This window comes from Neovison vison, chromosome 4 (assembly GCF_020171115.1).
Source record: "Neovison vison isolate M4711 chromosome 4, ASM_NN_V1, whole genome shotgun sequence".
NCBI classification, from domain to species: domain Eukaryota; kingdom Metazoa; phylum Chordata; class Mammalia; order Carnivora; family Mustelidae; genus Neogale; species Neogale vison.
In genome coordinates, this window is record NC_058094.1 from 193,450,004 (window position 1) to 193,474,211 (window position 24,208).

A 24,208-nucleotide genomic window follows, 5' to 3' on the forward strand; every position below is an offset into this window, starting at 1 on the left:
AAAAAAACACAAATAGACTCATAGGGACTAGGACTATACTGGTGGTTGCAGGAGGGGAGGGGAGTGGGGGGATGGGTGAAACAAGTGAAAGGAATTAAGAGGCGTGAAGTTCCAGTGATAAAGTAAATCAGTCACAGGGTTGAAAAGTTCCACATAAGGTATATAGTCAATAATTTGTAATAACTGAGTATGGCAACAGATGAGAACTACACGTATCATGATGAGCATTTTGTTATGTATATAACTGTTGAAGCACTATGCTGTATACCTGAAGTGAATATAATATTGTATGTCAACCATACTTTAATTAAAAATAAAAAATAACTAAAAAATGGAATTTTAGATCATTAAATAGATGAAGTGATGAAAAAAAGAAAAGCAAAGATACTTTTAATTCAAGACAATTAGCAAGCTGAACTTTAGGATCCAGATTTCAGATAAAATCACATCTCAGGGCACCTGGCTGCCTCAGTCAGTAAAGCATGTGACTCCTGATGCGCAGTTTGAGTCCCATGTTGAGTGTAGAGACTACTTCAAAATAAAACCTTTAAAAAAAAAATCACATCTCTTAAAGGATAAGAGAAAAATTAGGTTTGATTTTGAACTGTAAATTTTTTTTATTTTGGAAAAAAAATTTTTTTTTTTTTGCTTAAAAAATGTTTCTCTCTCTCTCTCTAGAGACTACATCTCCAAAAATATTTATCCCTGTTGTTGAAACACCCATCTTATCTTAGAATGAGTCAACAATATTTACAAAATGATCATTCAGCAGACCACCATTGCTGGGAGGCAGAAAGTCCCAGAATGAAGAGTCCAGGCCGGCTCCGGCCATCCTGGACATTTGCAGGAAGAGCTCACCAGCAGTCCAACTGATGAAGTGTATATGTAAAATTAGTGCGGTATTTTAAAATATGGTACATATTGAAACTGCAACTTGATTTTGGATTGCTTATTTTTATGTGATAAAGGCATCAGTATCCATTTAAAAGAAGGAGTACTTAAGTGCCTGTTTTACTGATGTAATAAAGTTACTTTTTCACTGTTAGTGACTAATGGAATGTAAGTTATTTTCAGGGAAAAATAAAACAGTCAAACTTTAATCTGCGCTTCAGTAAAGAATGACAATGTGCAGGCACATCTGTGGCAAGTTAGACAATCTCCTCCAAATACTGGAAAATTCAAGTCACTTTATACGAGAAAGAAACATGAATGAAAATGGGAAATCCAGCTAAATACTACTACTTCTAGTTCACTGCGTGAACATGAATTTGATTCTAAATGTTGTCTCCTGGGAACCCGAGAAACCACAGGCTAAGTCATTTGACTGTAACCTAACAATATTACTTGCTTATAAGCATTTAATTTTTCTTCTCTAAGAGAGAAAAAGCAAGACATCACCTTTGAAAGGTTTTTTTTTTCTTTTTCTTTATAACTATTTATCAAAGAGAATGACAAATATAATAAACAAAATGACCAGGTATGAACAAGTGAAGGTTGGAAATAACAGAAAAATTCTGGAAGCCATATTCATTATGTTTACTATAACATCAGCCTTCTAACGATTCAATTTCTCAGCCTGTCCAATGTGTAGGCCAGAGACAGTCACAAGGACAGCGTCACCAAAACATAGTGAATTAATCATAAACTCTAAACAATATCATATATAAGATAATCATAGTTAATTAATGGAGATTCAATTATGGCATTTTTCCCTCTTTGGACTAACTCTTCTTCTCTTTTTTCTTTTATGTTCCATTTTATTATAGTCAGCATCACACTGCTATTCCTGCAAGTACTGAACAAGCATGGGATTTGAATATTACACTCCTAAATAAATGAATTGCTCAATTTCCTGTGACCATCTATACATACTCCATCTTCAAAAAGTGTATCAGTATTCTCTCATAAAGGAGATAGTGATCTTTTCTCCAACATGCATGACATTTCTGGACAAGCCAACTGTGGCACCAGCACGTATTTCCATGAAGAAAAACTCTGCAGTTTTATGGCATTCATCATTTGACAAATGCAACTATTTTCCTTATCAATCAAGTCTTACTTAACTTCCTAGCAGTGACTGTGGAATCCTTGAGGGCCCATTACATTTCTGAAGAAGAAAGCTAAGATGAAGGACATGCCACTCCGAATTCATGTGCTACTTGGCCTAGCTATCACTACACTAGTACAAGCTGTAGATAAAAAAGCGGATTGCCCACAATTATGTACATGTGAAATCAGGCCTTGGTTTACACCCAGATCCATTTATATGGAAGCATCTACAGTGGACTGTAATGATTTAGGTCTTTTAAATTTCCCAGCCAGATTGCCTGCTGACACACAGATTCTGCTCCTACAGACTAACAATATTGCAAAAATTGAATACTCCATAGACTTTCCAGTAAACCTCACCGGCCTGGACTTATCTCAAAACAATTTATCTTCAGTCACCAATATTAATGTAAAAAAGATGCCTCAGCTTCTTTCTGTGTATTTAGAGGAAAACAAACTAACTGAGCTGCCTGAAAAATGTCTTTCTGGACTGAGCAACTTACAAGAACTCTATATTAATCACAACTTGCTTTCTACAATTTCACCCGGAGCCTTTATTGGCCTCCATAATCTTCTTCGACTTCATCTCAATTCAAATAGATTGCAGATGATCAACAGTAAGTGGTTTGATGCTCTCCCCAATCTGGAGATCCTGATGATTGGGGAAAATCCAATCATCAGAATCAAAGACATGAACTTTAAGCCGCTTATCAATCTTCGCAGCCTGGTTATAGCTGGTATAAACCTGACGGAAATACCAGATAATGCCTTGGCTGGACTTGAAAACTTAGAAAGCATCTCTTTTTATGACAACAGGCTTATTAAAGTGCCCCATGTTGCTCTCCAGAAAGCTATAAACCTCAAATTCTTGGATCTAAATAAAAATCCCATTAATAGAATACGGAGGGGTGATTTCAGCAATATGCTACACTTAAAAGAGTTGGGAATAAATAATATGCCTGAGCTGATTTCCATCGACAATCTTGCTGTGGATAACCTGCCAGATTTAAGAAAAATAGAAGCTACAAACAACCCACGGTTGTCTTACATTCACCCAAATGCATTTTTCAGGCTACCCAAGCTGGAATCACTGATGCTCAACAGCAACGCCCTTAGTGCCCTCTACCATGGTACAGTTGAGTCTCTGCCAAACCTCAAGGAGATCAGCATACACAGCAATCCCATCAGGTGTGACTGCGTCATCCGTTGGATTAATATGAACAAAACTAACATTCGATTCATGGAGCCAGACTCACTATTCTGTGTGGACCCACCTGAATTCCAAGGCCAAAATGTTCGGCAGGTGCATTTCAGGGAAATGATGGAAATCTGTCTCCCTCTTATAGCTCCTGAGAGCTTTCCTTCTAATCTGGATTTAGAATCTGGGAGCTATGTTTCCTTGCATTGCAGAGCTACTGCAGAGCCACAGCCTGAAATCTACTGGATAACACCTTCTGGTCAAAAACTCTTACCTAATACTCTGAAAGACAAGTTCTATGTCCATTCTGAAGGCACACTAGATATAAATGACATAACTCCAACAGAAGGGGGTCTATATACTTGTATAGCAACTAACCTGGTTGGTGCTGACTTGAAGTCTGTTATGATCAAAGTAGATGGTTCTTTTCCCCAGGATAACAATGAATCCTTAAATATTAAAATAAAAGATGTTCAGGCCAATTCAGTTCTCGTGTCTTGGAAAGCAAGTTCTAAAATTCTCAAATCCAGTGTTAAGTGGACTGCATTTGTCAAGACTGAACATTCCCATGCTGCCCAGAGTGCCCGAATACCATCTGATATCAAGGTATATAATCTTACTCATCTGAACCCATCAACTGAGTACAGAATTTGTATTGATATCCCCACCATCTATCAAAAAACCAGAAAACAATGTGTAAATGTCACCACAAAAGGTGTGGACCCTGATGGAAAAGAATATGAAAAGAGTAACACCACAACCTTTATGGCCTGCCTTGGAGGCTTTCTGGGGATTATTGGTGTGATATGTCTTTTCAGTTGCCTCTCACAAGAAATGAATTGTGATGGCGGACATGGCTATATGAGGAATTACGTACAGAAACCAACCTTCACATTCAGTGAGCTTTACCCTCCTCTTATCAACCTCTGGGAAACAGGCAAAGAAAAAAGTACAGCACTGGAAGTGAAAGCAACTGTTATAGGTGTGCCAACAAATATGTCCTAAAAACAACTAACTAAACCTACTTCAAAGAAAAGCTAAGACTGCAGCTGTGCTTGAAAAATTAAAAAAAAAAAAAAAAAAGCAGAGAAATACGGCTTTCTAGAAAGAAGTTTAAGCTTCACCAATGCTGCTCCAGACCAAGGGAAATATGTACAAGTTCAGCATTTTAATTAACTGGCTTCAAAGGGTACTGTGGCAACCAAATAAAATAATTCCATTTTCTAGAACTTTCATGTAACTTTTATGTCTGGACTACAGTTAAAGTGGACAAAACATTTCTGTATTTTTTTTAAGTATATAAGAGTAGTTGAACTGAGCAATACCTCCTCCTGTGTTGTATTACACATATTAGCCACGAGTTTTTGCAGTGACTAGGTAACTTGAATTGACACGTGGTGTAATAAAATGGACAAATTCTGTAGAGTAGACACAGTGAGTATGTGGGCCTCTTTTATAAGAAAAAAAAATACATTTTGGATTAAAATCAATTGCTTTTGTCTTGTTTTTGTTTCTAAATAAAGAATAATTTCTGGGAAATGTCATCTGATCAGGTATCATTTAAATGATATTTTTTAAAAGTGTTTTTCCATAATGAAATTTTGAATGCTAAGGCACTTTTTGGGTTCTGTAATTATATTTTTATAATGCACAAAAATGAATTTAGAGCACTTTATCTGTACTGAAAGGCAATAAAAACACTCTATTTAACCCTTTATTGACCAAAACAAATCCTCAAGGATATCATGCATTCAGTTAAATATTTTCTTAACAAGCAGGTTTTAGAGCAGATTTAATTGGTAAGTTCACATAATGTAAATCCAATATCTGAGGAACTGGAAGTTTCATTTTAATAATTAGTAGTAGCTCAAATGTAAGCTGCTTGCTTTGCAGAAAATATTGCCAATTTTTGGTAGGATTTATGACTTAGGTCTACTTTTCAAATCTCTGATTCTGAACACCTGATGTGCTTCACTGCAGTAATAAGCAAATAATCTAATAATTTTCTGTGTTGCAAATCTAACAACCAAACATGTCTCACATGAACCCAAAAGAGAGAGGTCTTTATACTTATATAGCAGCTTAACCTAGTTGTGCTGACTTGAAGTCTGTTCTGATCGGACTGAATGATTCTTTTCCCCAGGATGACAATGAATTTTAGATTTTAGAAGACTAGGATTTTCCAAGATTAGAATTTTAAAATTTTACTTTAAACATATTGGATTATTAGTAGAATAAGTTTATCAGGTTCAATTTTATAAAATTTTGCCTTTTATTTGGTTCACCCCCATATAAAAATGACATAAATCAGATAATTCCAGAGTTTAATAAAAATTTGAGAACAAAGTTTTGATAATACAAGAAAAAGCTTCTAAGACTAATTTAGAGGAAAAGAGGGGCATCTGGGTGGCACAATCAACTGGACATCTGATTCTTCATTTTGGCTCAGGTCATGAACTCAGGGTTGTGATATCAAGCCCCACATCAGCTCTGAACTCAGTGCAGAGTCTGCTTAAGTTTCTCTCTCCCTCTCCCCTCCTCACCACGCACATGTTCTCCCCCTCCCTCCCCTCTCCCTCTGTCTCTTTCCCCCTCAAAAAAATAAACTTTTTTAAAAAGAAAAATATTAAGTATAGTTCTCTATGCCTATATTTAAAACACCTAAAAAACACAACTTAAAGAATGAGGATCACTGAAGTGACAAAAACATTACTAAATAAAGAATCTAAAATAAGAAATATAAAGATTTCACTTGGAGAAAATAATGAAAATATTTTAGGGTTTTAAGTCATATTTCCAAACAAAAACCTACAGTCCTGCAAAATAAATATATTTGTGAGCAAAAAAAATCCTGAAATAATAAAAAAATCATCGAAGATAATAAGCCATACTTTTTATAGGCAAATCACTTATCTCTACAAAGCTAAAAGGCTTCTACATTAATTGCTGTTGTACCTGCTCATAATCAAGTGTTTAACTTTTCTTACAATAACTTGCTGCATGTTATCAACATGTCACTGGCCTGTAAACATTTCCAGCACTGTAGTCATACCAATTTATTTGTTAATGTAGACATTTGCTTTTATGGTAGCTTTGACAGCTTCTAATTAAATCCTGCTGTTTTTGACAATCTGGAAGGTAATTGTTATGAACTCTTTAAAACAAAAGGACAAACTGTGTTAATTTTAACACATCCAAAATATCAAACTTGCTAATTCAGTGTGTTTCCCAAACAAAAATTATACACCCTGATGAATCACTATCACCCAGAGGCTGACATTAGAATTTATCAATAAGACATGCTCATACATCATGAGATGTTTCAGCACCCTGGACAGAGCTTCTTAGAGCCAGGCTATTTGTCAAAAATATAGGAGCTGAAATATGACCTATTAGGAGGCAGGTATTGCATAGGTCAGCAAAAACTTGCTCAGGTATCTTGTATGCTTCTTTTGAATTTACCTGCCTGAAGGACTATAACAAACAGCATAGAGCTTAAAATGCATTTCAAGCTGTATTTTTCTCAGAAAAATCACCTAACAGTGGACACTGAAATGAAGTATTTTTGTTACAGCCAAATAAATACAGATGCTCAAAGCAAATCATGATTCTATTTACTTGCTTAAAATTTCATCTAAATTGCCAGTGAGAGCAAAAAGACATTTGCTTCAATAATAAGAATGTATTTCATACTCCCTATGATATATTCTAAGCCTCACATAAAATTAAGCACTAGTCCAAGTACTCAAACCATATAACCTACAATTTGGTGATACCATACAGATGCAATGGCAAACTTTACCTATAAAAAAAATAAAACTCTAAAGTTTTACCACTGTGAATGTCAACTGATCTTCTCACCTTGTATGGAGAAAACATTTTTCACAAAAATTATTTTAAAAGTATTATATATTTTCTAATTTATACTATATAATAAAATTCAAATTTTCTGAAAATAAGCATGTCTAATTGAATACAAATAATGTATAAAAAAGCAAAATGTGTCATGGTCAGTAAAGCCAACCAACAATATGCTGCCAGTCATGTGCTATTTTTCCTAGGAAAGAAATGAAATCCATTTATGGTACATATATCTATCTTTTGATACTTGTTTCCATTCTTAAAATTTAATTCTAATTAGATAAAAAGTTTTTAAGCAAAATTACATATCAGAAAGCATAAGTTTAAAATTATCATTCCTTAGTCTATTTACTTAACTATACTTTCTTTGGTTACTTCCAATAAATATTTACTGCATGGCTATTACTCACTGGAAAAACAGAAGTGAACAGGACAAATTTTTCACCATTAAAGGGCTTATATTCTACTGGATTACATGCTGGTTATGTATCACTGCTTTCACAAGTATGTGTTAACGATGTTCTCTGGAGCATTCTTCCCAGTGTCAATACATACTTTTATAGAATGATAACACTCAAAAAAAATTTAAAAAAACACAGTTTTTTGTTAATCTAAAAGGGTTTTACTTATATTGATATAAGAACTTAATTCAAATTTATTATGGATTTTAACACAGACACACATACACTCACACACAAATACCAGCCTAATACTATCCTTAAACTGGTTAAGTCAAGAGGCATGTCTACTTACTATGAAGGAAAACCTTAACATTTCATTGATTAGCCTTTCATATGAAAAATCAGAAGTGATATGTGAATAACAAATAAAGCCAATAATAAAAAACTAAACGTTTAAAAAGATATGTTTGCTAAAGAAAGGGAGAACTGCAATGAAATATCCTCACAGCCATCACCAAGTATCAGAAAAAAAAAATCCTCATTGTATATGTCACTATTAAACAACATCTTCAGGATTACCCTAGTGTTGGCAGTCTAGGAGATAGTTAATAGTGATTAAATTGTGGCTACATTTTCTTTGATCCAATCTCAATCTCTCCCACTCTCTCTCTCTCTACCTCTCCCCCCTCCTTTCCATAACGAATTATAACAAATAAGTAAAAGTTTTTTTAAGCATATACTTGCCAGATATGATTACTATATTGAACAACCCAAATGGTCATAAACTACAATGATCTTCTTCTCTACCACCTTATCAGATGATAATATTCTCACTCTTAGTTCTACAACCGTACACTCTATCATTTTACCCTGACTAATGCATTGCTAACTAGGTCGTTGCTTGGGATCATGTCAATATTGTAGTGGAATGAAAGAATCATGCCTAGAATCAAGATGCTATAATCAGCACCATGGAGCTCAGGAAAAAGAAAGAAACTAATTGGGCTTTCAACACAATAGTGGCTGCTTTTGTGTGTTCATTTGTAAAATGAGGACTCCATCTGTTATTAAGGGTGACCACTACTTTGATTTACCTTATTCCTCTGAAGCAAGGAAAAAATAAAAACACTATTTGTTCACAAAATCACAAAAAATCAGAGTTCATTCTGAAAGTCATAATACACATATTCAACCCTAAGAAAAGTAATTTAAAGATAAATGTTTCAAAAAGAATATTCCAGTGAAATATAGATTATTTCCCTAATCTGGCTTAAATACTTTATTAATAACATCACAGACCTGCTCCTGAATTGACTAGTTAGCATTCAGCATGCTCAGGTAAGAAGATCATATGAAATGGAATACAATTCCTTTTTATTCCTAGTGAAAACAGACAAGTCCACAGAGATTTGAATTTACTACTCTGGTTCAGTTTACATGCACATCAGAGGGCTCCTAAAGCTATGTTTGAAATAAGCCATACAGTTAATACCAACTAAGGGGTTAGATACATCAAAGATATATCAATACAACTTTCTCCTAAGAGTCAGCTGAGGTATTCAAATAGGTAATACATTCAGGGCAAATTTCATATATGATTTCAAAATTATTGTCGAGTGGCCCAAAGTAACAAAGCATAGCACAGAGAGTTATGGTTGACCTTGGCAAATATTTCACGAGAATGAACTATAATAGAATTCGAAGACCTCATGGTACTTTCTGTGCTTATATTTGTCTTTTCTGACTCTAATATATCATCAAAAAAACTAATAGTACTATGTGACCAATGTAAGGAAAATCCAGCTTCTCATTAAAACATATGGTTCAGTGTCTGAAGTTATTGATTCAAAATCCAATTGCAATATCCATTTATAATGTTTACTAGCCACTGGACAAATAACAGAGCAAGCTTGGGACATAAATTGACTATCCTAATCCTAGCATTGAGAGAATGAAAGTATTAAAAAAAACAAACAACAAAAAAACCTCCCTGTCATTTGTGGTACCAGATTCAGAGCTAGTAAAGAGAAATGGTTCTTAAACCATGACAGTTATCAATATTAAAGCAATATGGACAAACACACCAAAGGAGTTCTTCAAAAGAATATTTTATAAAGGTGAAATTTATTATGAGAATTCAGATCCAAGTCAGATACCTCTGTTAAGCATTCTTTTCATAATAGTTGCAGACACAAGTCACATACTCAGTAAAGAACATGAAAACATATCTCCAAAAGAACCTTCAGCCTTCTAAGTTCCCCTTCCCTGTTTACCAGTTGGTTAATCAATAAGCCAACATTCATGTATGTAATTTTCATATTAAATTAATTATTTTATCAGATTTTAAAAAACATTTACAACAGAATGCATCAATTTATATAATTATGTGATTTTAACTCCCTAATTCAAACCACTGAGCTTAAAAATAAAACAATGATGGCTATTTTTATCCATTAAAAATAATGGATATGATACAGGAAAGGTATAAGTATAGAAGGAAAGAAAACATTCATTCCTTCTTACTAACGAAATCTTTATTAATAAAAATAACAGATTGCACTGAAAAGTGGAACTACACCAAAAAAACTGTGTGAAGGTAACAGTAATTAGGGTTTCTGTCCAAAGGATTATGTGTGCCTCAGTCCAGACTCAGTCCTGAAGTGGTAATATGATGCTTCAGATATTTTCCTGTCACATAAAATGAAGCAATGAATAAATACATTATGACCATATTATTATATTTGAATAAATATGCATTAATATATACTCGAGTTGCAAGATAAAAATAGGAAGTAAGAAGAGAAACATTCACTGAATCCTGATCATGTGTTCAACTAATGATTTTCTATGGTCTTAAGAAATCCATTTGAGATCTAAAAGGAGAAGAAATGTGGGAAAAATGAACATTTACCATCTTAGCATGTCAGGCATACTGATGAACGTGCTTCCTCTCTCTCTCTCTCTCTCTCTCTTTCTTTCTCTCTCTCTCTATATATATATGAGAATTCTCTCATATATATATGAAAATGAATCTATATATGAATATGTATGTGTATATATGTTAATATACATATATTTTTAATTAATTGTTCCAATTCCAAATGATATGCCCCCACTTTAATTATTTTGAAATGAATCATTGGTATGGTAGAATTCCTTCTGAGAACTGGTATTTGGAAAATAATAGCAGCAAAATTCCTAAACAGAAAAGCAAGATGTGGCCCATGTTTTCATTCATATATGAATCTTATCCATGCATACTTCATTTAGTGAGGATCTACTAAGTGCTAGCCACAATATTAACTACTAGAGAATCACTATGACTGTGACAGACAAATTCCTTGACATGATAAACATTTATCATCTACAGGTAGATAACCACAAATGAATCTAGTAATTGCAATACAGATTAATAAAAATATGGTAGGCATGGGGATAACTTACATATATTTGGGGGACACATGTTATTATAAGAGCGCCCAGAAAGGGTTCTAACAAGTAAGACTGTCTTTACACAAACTCTCAATTAAAGAGCAAAGAAATGCAGAGAGCAGGCTAGGGGCAGTGTGAAAGTGACAACATGCAGAAGACTTTGAACAGGATCAGGGTACTGAGTAACTGATAGTTCTGAGGAAGGAAAAAGCTGGAGCTAGACTTCAGAAAGAAAAATGGAAAGATGAGTTAAAAGAAATCAAACTTTAATTTGTTGCTAACAAATAATCTGGTGGACACTAATATCCAAGGGAAAATGACAAGGTCAGATTTAAAACACCAGGACTAATTGATAAGGCTACAAATACTAATTCTCCATCTTTCAATCCTGTCTCTCTCTGTAGCCATGCCCTAGTCTCCGGCGCTATCTCTAGTCCTCCATAGCTGAACACATGAGAAGTGGGAAATGAAAAAGGAACTGGATATAAACACAGTCTATATAATACCCTCTCAGGCAGGCCTACCCAAATCTGAAACACACACTCAACACCCTCGCAAGCATAGACTCAGGTGCACACCCTTCATGTGTGGGATTAGCAGATTCCATTACATGCAAGTTTATTCTCATTTCAGATTTTTTTAAAATACCTCTGCCATGAAACCAACAGAAGATCAAAATGTCACTACAGCTCCTCATTCTCTCCCCAAAAGGCAGATCAATAAAAGAGACCATAGGTGTTTTGAGAAGTTTCAGACATAAAAACCCAAAGGTGATATAAAATTAAGGTCTACGTCTTTGATTTTAAGACTGTTCTAGTTCCATTTTCATTGCCAACTGTATTTCTCTTTCAGAAGTTTCACAAATATGTGACAGACTTTAATAAGTATGAGTATAAAAATAGACGTAGGAAAACCAGGGGAAAAAGATACTGTGTTTCACTTATCTGGACTATGTTTTCTGCAAGACCAGACACAGTTCTAATGAGATCTCACAGGTATCACTTTCCTCAGATAGTAGAAAATAATTGTTCTGTATTATATGTTTCTAAGTGAGACCTTGAACTCAAAATAACTTAAAATAGGAAAGATATTTGTAGAAATACTGACTCACTCAAATCGGACACTCATTCTAGATTTTCTCTTCTTTCTCACCACTGTACTCTCTCAAGAAGAAAGGTTTTATCAAGATTGTCTAATCTAAGTATATAGGTTTTCAGAGTAAAGAAGTACGTTGTAGCACAATGATTTAAAGTGCGACTTTGAAGATGTATTTAAAAATTAACAGGAGCTACACATTAAAAGACATAATAAACAGAATGTAACATAATATAAGAGATAAACATTAGCATAAACATTTGTAGATACTCCTGCTATTAAATTTTCTCAGCAGTCTTCTGAGAGAACTGTGATAAATAGACTATTAAACTAGTTATCTTTCAATTCTTCAATATCTTGTTTGAAAATGCTGGAGACTGTCGCCTGAAACCACAGGGGCAATTCCAAACAGAATATAAACTGGGTAAAAGCACATCTCTACTTTCTCAAGATACTTAAAATGCCATTGTTGAGGTGCCTGGGTGGCTCAGTTGGTTAAGCAACTCCCTTCAGTTCAGGTCATGATCCGGGGGTCCCAGAATCAAGTCCCCCATCAGGCTCCTTGCTCAGCAGGGAGTCGGCTTCACCCAAGACCTTCCCCAATCTCATGCTCACTCATGCTCTCTCTCGTAAGTAAGCAATTAAATAAATAATAAAATCTCTAAAAATTTTTTTTAATAAAATAAAATGAAATGCCAGTATCTGAGTATGCCCGGAAAAACTTGTACAATATCCTGTTGCTAGCTGCTAATTTGTGGAGAGGGCGCCAACTCACATGGCAGATGTGTCTGTTTCACTCTGGGAGAGATAATAGAGAAGAGCCAAGGAGCTTTTAGACAAAATGATTACTAAATAAGTGTAATGACAGAGTGGTCTTTATTTTATTGATAAGAGTAACTCTTCCCCCGGCCAAGACCATGGTAGTCAGTCTACTGTTTGTTAGAGTGAATATTTAAAACACCAGATAAGAATATGTATGTTATGGGGCACCTGAGTGGCTCAGTGGATTAAGCCTCTGTCTTCAGCTAAGGTCATGATCCCAGGGTCCTGAGATTGAGCCCCGCATTGGACTCCCTGCTCAGTGGGGAGCCTGTTTCTCTTTCTCTTTCTGCTGCCTTTCTGCCTACTCGTGATCTCTGTCAAATAAATAAATAAAATCTTATAAAAAAAAAAGAATATCTATGTCACATTCAAACTTTCATCTCATTGTTGAAACAATGTTTGAACTTCACTGAAACCAGAAGATACAAAATACTAGAAAGTCTGAGATCAGAAGCCCTAGACTTTGGAACTGAAGTGAAAATCTTAAACTTATGAGGATGTTATAAAATTTTACTGATTATATATCTGTAAAGTATGTCTGAAGGTATAAGACATTTCAAACACATTATAGCTGGCACTTGAATATATTACCCATACTACCCTGTGATGTCAGAAAAATTATGCTAACCTACCTTGATGAATTATTGGTCATGAGGAAGGAGGTATCAAATAAAATTATCATCAGGCAAATTTTCAAACCCACTGAATCTTTCCTCTGCTCCAAAGTAAGCACTATCAAATATGTGTGGATGCCTTTCCCAGTGGCAACAGGCTTATCAATAAAGATTTTTGCTACATTGGGAAAAGACAACCCTGTGATCTTTAAATAATCTGACTTCAGAAAGGAGCTTTTATATTAAACCTCTCCTAGAATTCTCCTTGACTTAAAATTCTAAGCATATCATCAGGATGTCACATTATCCCTTTAAAATATAATATTTTCAAAACATAATTGTATATTATCTTAATATATTTTATAACACATAATTATATAATATCAAGAAACTACAGGAAAGAGAGCGTCACAATCTGCATGTCTACCATATACACTCTCACAAAAGCCTGCATTTTGCCCTCTACAATATCTGACTCTATGACCTTCACTTTTAGTCCTGGCTACAGCTGCCCAGACTTAAAAAGTGGCAAAGACATCCAAACTCAGAATGAAAGAAGACTTCAGTGCTCACCCCATCACTTCACCAAATCCCCAAATCCCCTAACAAAATGCTTAAGAGATGTTACCATCCTCTACTAGATCAGTTGCTTATACGTCAGCCTATTACATTTTTCAACACTCTGAGAGTAAACAGATGTTCCTCTCATGTTAAACTGAGCATTTCCCTCTTTCTAATCTACACCAGTTTTATTTTAGGAAACAAAAAGAGAAGAGAATAAATAAAATGTCGGTACCATGGGACAACCCTACAATTTCACTATGCCATCATGCCCCTATGTCTTTGTTCCACACTGAAGAAATCCATGTCCTTAACATAATTCCAGTCTTTCTTCTCTGGAAATGATCCAAGTCATTGAAGTCTCAAAATAAAGGCCTAGAAACAGAATGCAACCCTCCAGGTATGCTAAACTCTTAACCTCTTTATTAGGTTGAGCAGCAATGTTAATCAAAATCTTCCACTATTTTCGAGTGAAAACAGTCAACTCTAGGCAGACAAAAGTCAATGTACTTGATGTCAAATCTTGTGGCTAGCAACATAACCAATATCACCATCACCAGGATTTAATAAATACTAAGTCCTGGAATACATAAAAATTCCTTTAACCTCTATGAGGAAGATCTAACAATAGTGTATTTTATATTACAGGTGAGAAATTTTAGGTTTAGAAAGTTTAAGTAACTTACCGAAACTTCACAAGTTAGTTTTTATGGGCAGTGATGAAAAGGATTTAGACTTTATAAAAGTAAATTGATTGGTGGTTAGCTTACTAAAGCCTACGGTAAACCTTAGTGTGGGAAGCCGCAATAAGGCTTGAGACGAGGACCAAACCAGGCCCTGACTTGTGCCTCCTTTAAAGTCCAAATAACCTAACAAAAGGTTTAGGATGGGAAATTTGAGTAGCACTGCGAAAGGGTCTGTGCTATGTGTTGTGTGCTTGCCTACGTGACTTCCCACACGCTTGCTAGACAACTGAGAACAATTCGGCTGGGGTCAAAAGTTCGTTGCTAGTCCTTGCTGCCCTAGTACTGCTCATGAATTACTTTCAGGTTGGCTGTATCAATACAGAACAATTGTACTAGCATCAGCCATTTAGCGTCACGAGGTCTGCTTATACTTAAATGTGAAACTTATTATGGGAACTCGCGGTTGTTTAACTGGACACAGGTGTATTGTTTCTCCTATCACTATATATATGGCCTTAATGCTTTGAATAAACTTAGCACTGTTGGACATCTTCCTCAGTGCTCCTCCTGCCCCCATCTCTTTGTCTCTTAATTTCTTTTCACCATCCTCTTACCCTCACATTCCTGGTCGATTTGTCACGCCGGCCGCGACACCTTGGAATTTATCTTATGAACTAATACGACCTCTTAGGTAAAGGTCATTCAGCAGGCAGTAGGAGTGGGCCTTATGGCAACTTTATTAGCCTCAGAAGTTATCAGTACAGCAGAGAATTAAGAATCTCTATAGTTAACAATCATATTTTCTTGATTATTTACTTTCTCAAGTAAAACCTGCCTCAAACTAAGAACAAGGAAAGATAAGCAGAGCCATCTTTGACACCATAATAATTAGAGAAATCCACGGAGCTACAAGACTTTCAGTCACAACCAGAAAGACAACACCAGCTAATCAAAAAGAAAACTGATTAGAGGTATTCCCATATATCCTGGTATATCTCCTGGTACAATTTAACTTAATGATACTAGTCAATCCTCACCAGGAGTTAATAGCATGCTGAGGAAAGGGTATAGATTAGAATAACTGAAGCTTGTTTTCATTTAGCTACTTGGCTTTTGAACTTGTTCTAAACTGTCCTCCACATCCAAATAAGTATGAGGGCAACACACACACACACACACACACACACACAAAATTGAAGCTTCATGACAAAGAATGTCAGCCTATTCTGGACAATGTAAACCGGTAGTATCTATTCTATTCTAGTTCTTTTTGAATGGTGGATGATATTAATTGATTTCATTAATACTAGTAAGTCGGGATCTGCCATTTGGAAAACACGGAGCACCTACTAGTACAGCCACAGTCAGAAAAAAAGCACGAGTCAAGAAATGAATGCGGAAGTGCCAATTCGCTCCTCTCTTTTGTCTGCATCAGTTCAAAGCTTAATACTGTTTCTTTTTACTCCAGGAGAATAATGGAAAGGAAAAGGGAAGAAAAGATGACAATAGTGAGTGACAAAATGGTCCTATGTGAAGGAATAGAAGAAGGTCAGCATGCCATGTACACACTGAGGCTTGAGATTGCTGCATAACGTGCCCAAAAGGAACGGTTGGGACTAAAACCCTAATTTGTATGACTCCAAAGTTCCTAGTTTTTTTCATAGGTTAGAGAACAGACTACGGGAATACAATTAATATGTCTAAAATATATCTGTCTAAAGATACCATACTAAAAACCTCTCAAAGGAGAGAGGGAAAAGAGTCTTAAAGTAATTAAATCAGTAAATTTTCAGATAAACTCCCTCTAGATTTCTAAGCAAGAACATCGACTAGTAGATTACATGGCTTTCAACTAGAAATGTTTTCCTGAGTTTCATTTAAAGAAAGGAGAAGTGAACAAGCTGCTATAAGAAAGTAGCTCACAGCCTTCTTCCCTATGTCTCTGTGCCTCTATGCCCAAATCTTCCTCTGCTCTCTCTTATAAAGGCACCAGTCATCAGACTAATTCTAGTATGACCTCATTTTAATCTGATTAAATCTGATCCTACTTCAAAATGAGGTCACATTCACAGGTACTGGGGTTAGGACTTGACTACGTCTTTGCTGGGGACACACTTCAACCCATTACAAACAGAAAGAAAAACAGAAGTCGGGGATGTCAACTGTACAGTTCTAGTCAAGTTGGAATGTTGTGAAGATACGCTGGCTTGGTTCAACTTCTAGTAGCAGCAGAGTACGGGTAGAACAGGGTCAAATCCCCTCCAACTCAATTCTTTGATAACATTTACAATGGTATAACAGAAATGCAAACAAACATAAAGTAAAATTAACTTTCAAGAAGAGTTCATTCTACATGCAATTTATACTAACTATCATGCTGGAAGAGCCATTCAGATGCCTTAGGGAAAAAATTTTTTTTTTCTGTTTGAAGTTAAGAATTTCTTAATCAGTGTTTATTTAGTTGCTTTTGATTCATTTTACCATTTCCTAATTATTGCAAAAAAAAGATGTCAAGCCAAAATTACAACTTTCCATTATGCAAAATAAAACTTATACAGAACACTGGCATATTGCTTTATATACTTAGGAAGATCAATTTTTTTTTTATTTCACACTTTCAGACCACATTGCCTAAAGTAAGAAAAGGCAAATGTAATCATGCTTGATAAGCCAAGAAGCCAAGCAAATGATAGGAAAAAAAAAATTTTATTTGAAGGATAAAGATATTAAATTATCACCTAAATGTTATGAATGATAAAAAGCACATAGTCAAAAGCAGTTCAGTTTTCTTAAAACCAAGTGCTATTTCAACAGTTTTACCAAAGAACAAAAATCAGTGCTGAATTTTTGTGCAAGCTTTAATACGAATAAGAAATTATACTTAAAATAAAATCTTGCTTCAAAATACAGTTGGAATACAGATGGATTTGCTACACTCTTGTATAAAGCTACTTTAAAATACAGAAAGTTATCTCATTCATTCTTTTCGGTATATTTGGTGGATGTGGATAATGTCCTATTGCCTATTGCCTTTGTTCTACTGTAGGAAACAAGATCCCTCCAGCTAAAGGTTTTCCTCTGCTTTTATCTGTTCAGCAGTAGCACAACAAGGATGACAGTCTCATAAAGAAAAAAGTGAAGGTACTCAGTCTGTCCAATGAATTGGCAACCCTCCAGCAGGGGTACTTTGTGCCTCACATTAACTCTTGGGGCCACAGGACCAAAGTAAGAAGGAAACAGTGTGCCTTTCTCTTTAGTTGCGGTACCTACTTTTATGACACAGGCAGTATAATTCATTGTTTCTTATTTAACCGCTTAACCCATCTTAAATTTTAATAGCCATCCACAAACAAACAAACAGCATAACTTGTTTCAAGTTAGCTATAATTTATAGATACAATCCTGCAAAATGACTTACGATAAATTAAAACAGTCCTTTGAGAAAAGTGGAACACAGCTAAAAAAAGATTAGAGATAAGGTTCTACCAACATATACTCCTCTTGTTTTTTAATTCATCTCAAGTCATATTCCATTCTTACAAACCAAAAAGTATAGTTAGTTGCTTTGCCAATGAAGAATGCCAAAAATTTTGCGGTCACTTGCTTGAAATAGCCTACCATTTGTGCATCTTCAGATAATATAACTTGTAAAACACTTTAAGGCAAAAGACAACTGTCTGCATCTACATTTTAGGGAATAAAATATTGAACATTATGATGCATTCAAATACCACAAATACAGCATAAATAACACTGCTAAGTATTTTTTAGTTAATATGATCTTTTAAAAAATTGTCACTACTAATCCCCTTATTCAAAATTCTTTATGGCTATTGTGACAATAAAGGAACAAATGAACAAATACTATATCCATTTGATGTCAAGTATTTCAGCAACAGATAAGCCAAGGATAAACCTGAAATCTTTATATTTGCCCTATTTACATTGTACGCTGAAGAAAAGTTGTTGGAACTGAGCTAATAAAAGACTAAATGAAGACACAATTTTACTGCTCAGGAATCTCAGTGGCACCATTACCCAGGGGCAAAAATCCTAAATGATTCTATGAACAGGTAATAAACTAGAACCATGGCCAGAGACTAAGAAATCGAAATATTAGAAGCCTCAGGATATACAAAGATAGACCAGATATGCACCTTCCCTGCAAGGGTTTAAAGAATTCTGTATGGTTGGGAAAATTATGCAGAAGGAAAGAGATAAGGAATACTGGAGCAATTAAGTAGCTTCCAGATACATTTTGTAAGAATTCCAGATAATAGTAATTAACCTGATCCTGATACGCAAGTTAATTATCTCCCCTATCTAGAAAGTTGTTCTTTTTATAACAGAAGATAAACAAAGTCATCTTTTTTAGAACAAAAATAGCAATAACTTTCTATTTTCTAAAATAGAAAAAAAATACATTTTGCTCTGAATTAAAAACCTATTTTGAGCTAGGAAAAGAAAACAGCTATCAAGATGTATTTCACCTACTGATAATGTGGTTCACTTCACAATTCCCTGGGAGCAGGGAGCGGGGCGGGGGGAAGTTAGGATAATTCTTTCCCTGGTAAGATCACCTTATGCTGTTGGTATCACCTCTTCTTCAAAAACTGAGACTCTCATTTTATTTCTACAGTGCCTCACCAGTTACAATTACATTTCAATTTCCTAATTACATTGCTTCCTTGGAATATAATGAACGGGAGTAGGGGGAAAGGGGTAGGGAGCAGAAAAAAAAAGACATTAACAGAGCAAATTGATCCCCAAAATTTCAGATACAAGAGACTAAAAGGTAAGGTAAGAAAAAAGATACAAACAATTGGGGCAAGAGAAAAAAGCGGGGAGAGACAGACTGAGATTCAGGGGGATTTAAGAGAATGAAGCTCCGTGTCTACTTGAATGAACTGATAGCTTATTTGCTCTCTCCTAACGTTAGTTTGGGTCTATTATCACCTGTCCTTTACTGTCCTTTAAAAATTGGTTGGCAAAGACAGATATGACATTAAGCAGCAATGACCTGGCTAATATGAACCTTTTGGACAGGATCATGTATTCCTGAGCCCTGGTGAATCAATACTAGACATTTTCTCCTTGCACATTCAACGTGTAGGGTTCGGAAAGATGATGAAATTCAAAGTGATAGCTATGCGCCCTTCAAAAACACAGTACTTCATTTAATATGTTTGCTGTTGAACAAACTAAAAAAAAATTTGCAACACAAATAATGGGAAAGCTAAAAAACTGTAACTGGCAAGGGTTAAAAAAGTTAACAGGGCCAAGGCATTTTGGCCAGATGGCTTTTTGCAATTTTGGAAATATCTGAACTTTTCACAAATGTCACAGGGTGTAAAAATTGAAAACTATTTCCATCTGCCTCAACTATAAGAACTATCACTCCTCATTCATGTTTATGGCAATTCCATGCTGTTCTCCAAGTTATTAAAACTGTTTGGCTGCTTGAGAAGAAAAATTGCCTATTTTTCACCGACAAGTGTGAAGCCACTTAGGTAAGTGGCAGAGTGACAAAGCAAAGCAAAAATTAATACCGTTGACAGACCTGCTAGAAAAAGTCTCTTCTTGTCCACCATGCTCACAGCAGAGGAAAATATCAGTGACCTGCCTTTTGGAACTTGAATAATGAAATGGTATCAGAATCATGGAATATTATACCTCTTTTAACTGAAAAATACATGCCTAGCTGGTGGCAGAATAGGACTAGTGCTCAGATTGCTACTGTTAATCCGACAGTGTCTACACTATGCCACAATATCCATAAATGTGGGCATGGTTAGAACTGGGAGATAGTACAGAGAGACAACTAACATTAACTCGGCTATTATTTCTGGCTGTTGTCACCACCTTCCATACCTATACCACTGATATTAACACTAAAGTCTTAGATAAAATTTGCTGGCTAAAAATAATACTATGAAGAACAAGAATTTCATTCTCTTATACCTCTCTACGTTTTCCCTCCCATGCTTTCCTCACAATATAATTTTATCAACTTTAAAACAATTTTTATTTTATTTATTTTTTAAAGATTTTATTTATTTATTTGACACAGAGAGAGAGAGATCACAGGTAGGCAGAGAGGCAGGCGGTGGGGGGGGGGGGGGAACCAGGCTCCCTGATGAGCAGAGATCCCAATGCAGGGCTGGATTCCAGAACCCTGAGATCATGACCTGAGCTGAAGGCAGAGGCTTTAACCCACTGAGCCACTCAGATGCCCCTAAAACAATTTTTAAAAGACTTATTTATTTGAGAGAGAGAGAAAGGGCAGCAGGGGGAGGGGTAAAGTCACGGAGAGAGAGAGAGAGAATCTCAAGCAGACTCCCCCTGAGTTCAGAGCCCGATGCAGGATTCAATTCCACAACCCTGAGATCATGACCTGACCCAAAACCAATAGTCAGTCACTTAACCAAATGAGCCACCCAGATGCCCGTAAACCAAATTTTTATTTCAGTATAGTTGACATACAATGTTACATTAGTTTCAAATATACAACATAGCGATTCAACTTTTCTATACATTATGTTATGCTCACCACAAGTGCAGCTGCCATCTGTTGTCATACATTGCTATATTCTTTCTGCTGTGCCTGTTATTCCTGTGACTTATTCATTCTGTAACTGGAAGCCTCTATCTCCTACACCCCTTCACTCATTTATCCACCCCTCCCCACCACCTCTGGCAATTATCAGATTATTTTCTGATTCTGCTTTTTATTTATTTATTTTTTTTTTTTTTAGATTCCACATATGAGTGAAGTGAGAGGGTGTTTGTCTTTCTCAATCTGACTTATTTTACTTAATTAATACCCTCTAGGTGCACCCCTGTTGTTGCAGATGCCAAGATATCACTGATTATCACTATGTAATATTCCATGGTGTGTGTGTGTGTGTGTGTGTGCGTGTGTATATCACCTTTTCCTTATCTATTCTCCTCTCAATGGAAGATTGAAATGGAAGATTACTTCCCGTCCATTTCTTGGCTATTGTAAATAATACTGCAATAAAGGTAGGGGTACATATATCTTTTTGAGTTAGTATTTTCATTTTCTATGTGTAAATACCCAGTAGTGGAATTATTGGCTAAGACAGCATTTCTATTTTCAATTTTATGAGAAACCTGCCTACCGTTGTCCATAGCACTGTGCCAAATTACACTCCCACCAAGACTGCATGAGGGTTCCTTTTCTCCACATACTTGTCAGCTCTTGCTATTTCCTGTGTTTTTTCTTTTAGCCATTCTGAGCAGTTTAAGGCAATATCTCATTGTGGTGTTGATTTGCATTTCCCTGGTGATTAGTAATACTGAGCAATACATTAAAAGGGTCACTGACCACAATCAACTAGGATTCATTCCAGGGATGCAAGAATGGTTTAATATTTACAGATCAATAAACATGATAAACCAAATTAACAAAACAAAGGAAAAAATCATATGATGCAGAAAAAGCATTTGACAAAATTCAGTACCCATTCATGTCAACGAATGGGTTTAGTGAGAAGAAAACTCAACAAAATAAAGGCTTTATATAAAGACTCCACAGCAAACTTCATGCTCAGTGGTGAAAAACTGAGAGCTTTCTCTCTAAGACCAGTAACAAGACAAGAATGTCCATTATCACAACTTTTAAAATCAACATTGATATCAGAGCTGAACCACACAGTAGTATGACAATGATTACATTGTATTCCCTACAGATAATCACTGCCTTGTTTTCTTTTCTTCACTTGCTTAATTTTCTATGTATCTAGAACAATTTATCCTTAAATTCGCTTCAGAACCATGTATCTTTTTTAATATAGTATCTTTCCCATTCTCTTTAAAATTGTGGGTTAATATTTTCTTTTTATTCTTATTTTTCATTTTTAAAAGACCCCTTTTATATTTTTCAAATCAAGTATATTTAACATACAGTGTTTATTAGTTTCAGGTATATAATGCAATAATTCAACAATTCTATACGTTTCTCAGTGTTCATCAAGGTAAGTATACTCTTAGTTCCCTCTATTTCATCCACCCCCACCTTGAAAACAGCAGTTTGTTCTCTGTATTTAAGAGTTCATTTGTATCTCTTTTTCTTTGTTCATTTGTTTTATTTCTTAAATTCTATATACATGTGAAATCATATGGTCTTTCTCTGGATGATTTTATTTCACTTAACATGCTATCTAGGTCCATCCATGTTATTGCAAATGGAAAGATTCCATTCTTTCTCATATCTGAGTAATATCCCATAATAAATATATATCCTATACCTTCTTTCTCTATTCATGGACACTTAGGTTGCTTCCATTTCTTGACTACTGAAAACGATGTTCCAATAAACATCAAAGGGAGGCATTTATCAAAGTGAGTTGGTATTTTCATTTCCTTTGGATAAATACCCTACAGATAATCACAGTAGTAGAATTACTGGATCATATGATAATCCTATTTTTTAATTTTTGAGGAAACTCTATATGGGAGTTTCCCCCCACAGGTCCTGCACTAATTTATATTCTTACCAACAGTGCCCAAGGGTTCCTTTTTCTTCATATTGCCTCCAAACACTTTTTATTTTTTAATGGTTTTTATTTCAGCCATTCTGACACATATAAAGTGATATCTCATTGTGGTTTGGATGTGCATCTCCCTGGTGAATACTGATGTTGAGCGTTTCATTTGTCGACTGGCCATCTCTATGTCTTCTTTGAAAAAATGTTTATTAAGGTCCTTTGCCAATTTTTAAACTGTATTTTTATTATCATCATTATCATTATTATTATTGGTGTTAAGTTGTAGTTCTTTATGTATTTTAGATATTAACCCCTTATTAAATATATCATTTACAAATATTTTCTTTGAATCAGTAGATTTATTTTCCCTTTTGTTGATGGTTTCCTTTGCTGTGCAGAAGCTTTTTTTTTTTTAAGATTTTATTTATTTATTTGACAGAGATCACAAGTAAGCAGAGAGAGAGGTAGAAACAGGCTCCCCGCTGAGCAAAGAACCCAATTTGGGGCTCAATCCCAGGACCCTGAGATCATGACTTGAGCTGAAGGCAGAGGCTTAACCCACTGAGCCACCCAGGTGCCCCAGGTGCAGCAGCTTTTAATTTTTTGTACAGTCCCAATAGTTTATTTTGCTTTTGTCTCATTGCCAGAGAAGACATATCTATGAAAATGTTTCTAAAGCCAATCCAAGGAAATTACTGCCAATGTTTTCTTCTAGAAAGTTTATGGTTTAAGACCTCACATTAGGTCTTTAATCCATTTTGAGTTTATTTTTGTGTATGTGTAAGAAAGTGGTCCAGTTTCACTCTTTTACATGTAGCTGTCCACTTTTCCCAAGACCGTTTGTTGAAGAGACTTTTTTTTTTTTTTCACTGTATATTCTTGCCTCTTTCATTGCAGATTAATTGGCCATAAAAGTGTGGGTTTATTTCTGGACTCTTTATTCTGTGCCACTGACCTACATCTATTTTGTGCCAGTATC

The 24,208-nt window shown here is 35.2% G+C and overlaps 2 protein-coding genes across 2 annotated transcripts in view; one reads left to right on the forward strand and one right to left on the reverse strand.

Annotated features, from left to right (window-relative positions):
* Positions 1-4,737, forward strand: part of LRRN3 (leucine rich repeat neuronal 3) — a 36,014-nt gene extending 31,277 nt beyond the window's left edge. The window contains exon 2 of the mRNA XM_044246390.1: positions 1,767-4,737. Within this exon, the coding sequence (XP_044102325.1) occupies positions 2,126-4,252 (2,127 nt within the window). The 5' untranslated portion in view covers positions 1,767-2,125 and the 3' untranslated portion in view covers positions 4,253-4,737. The remainder of the gene's footprint in view (positions 1-1,766) is intronic.
* The window catches only part of IMMP2L (inner mitochondrial membrane peptidase subunit 2), an 880,236-nt gene that overhangs the window by 460,894 nt on the left and 395,134 nt on the right, over positions 1-24,208 (reverse strand). The gene's annotated exons all lie outside the window — the stretch shown is intronic.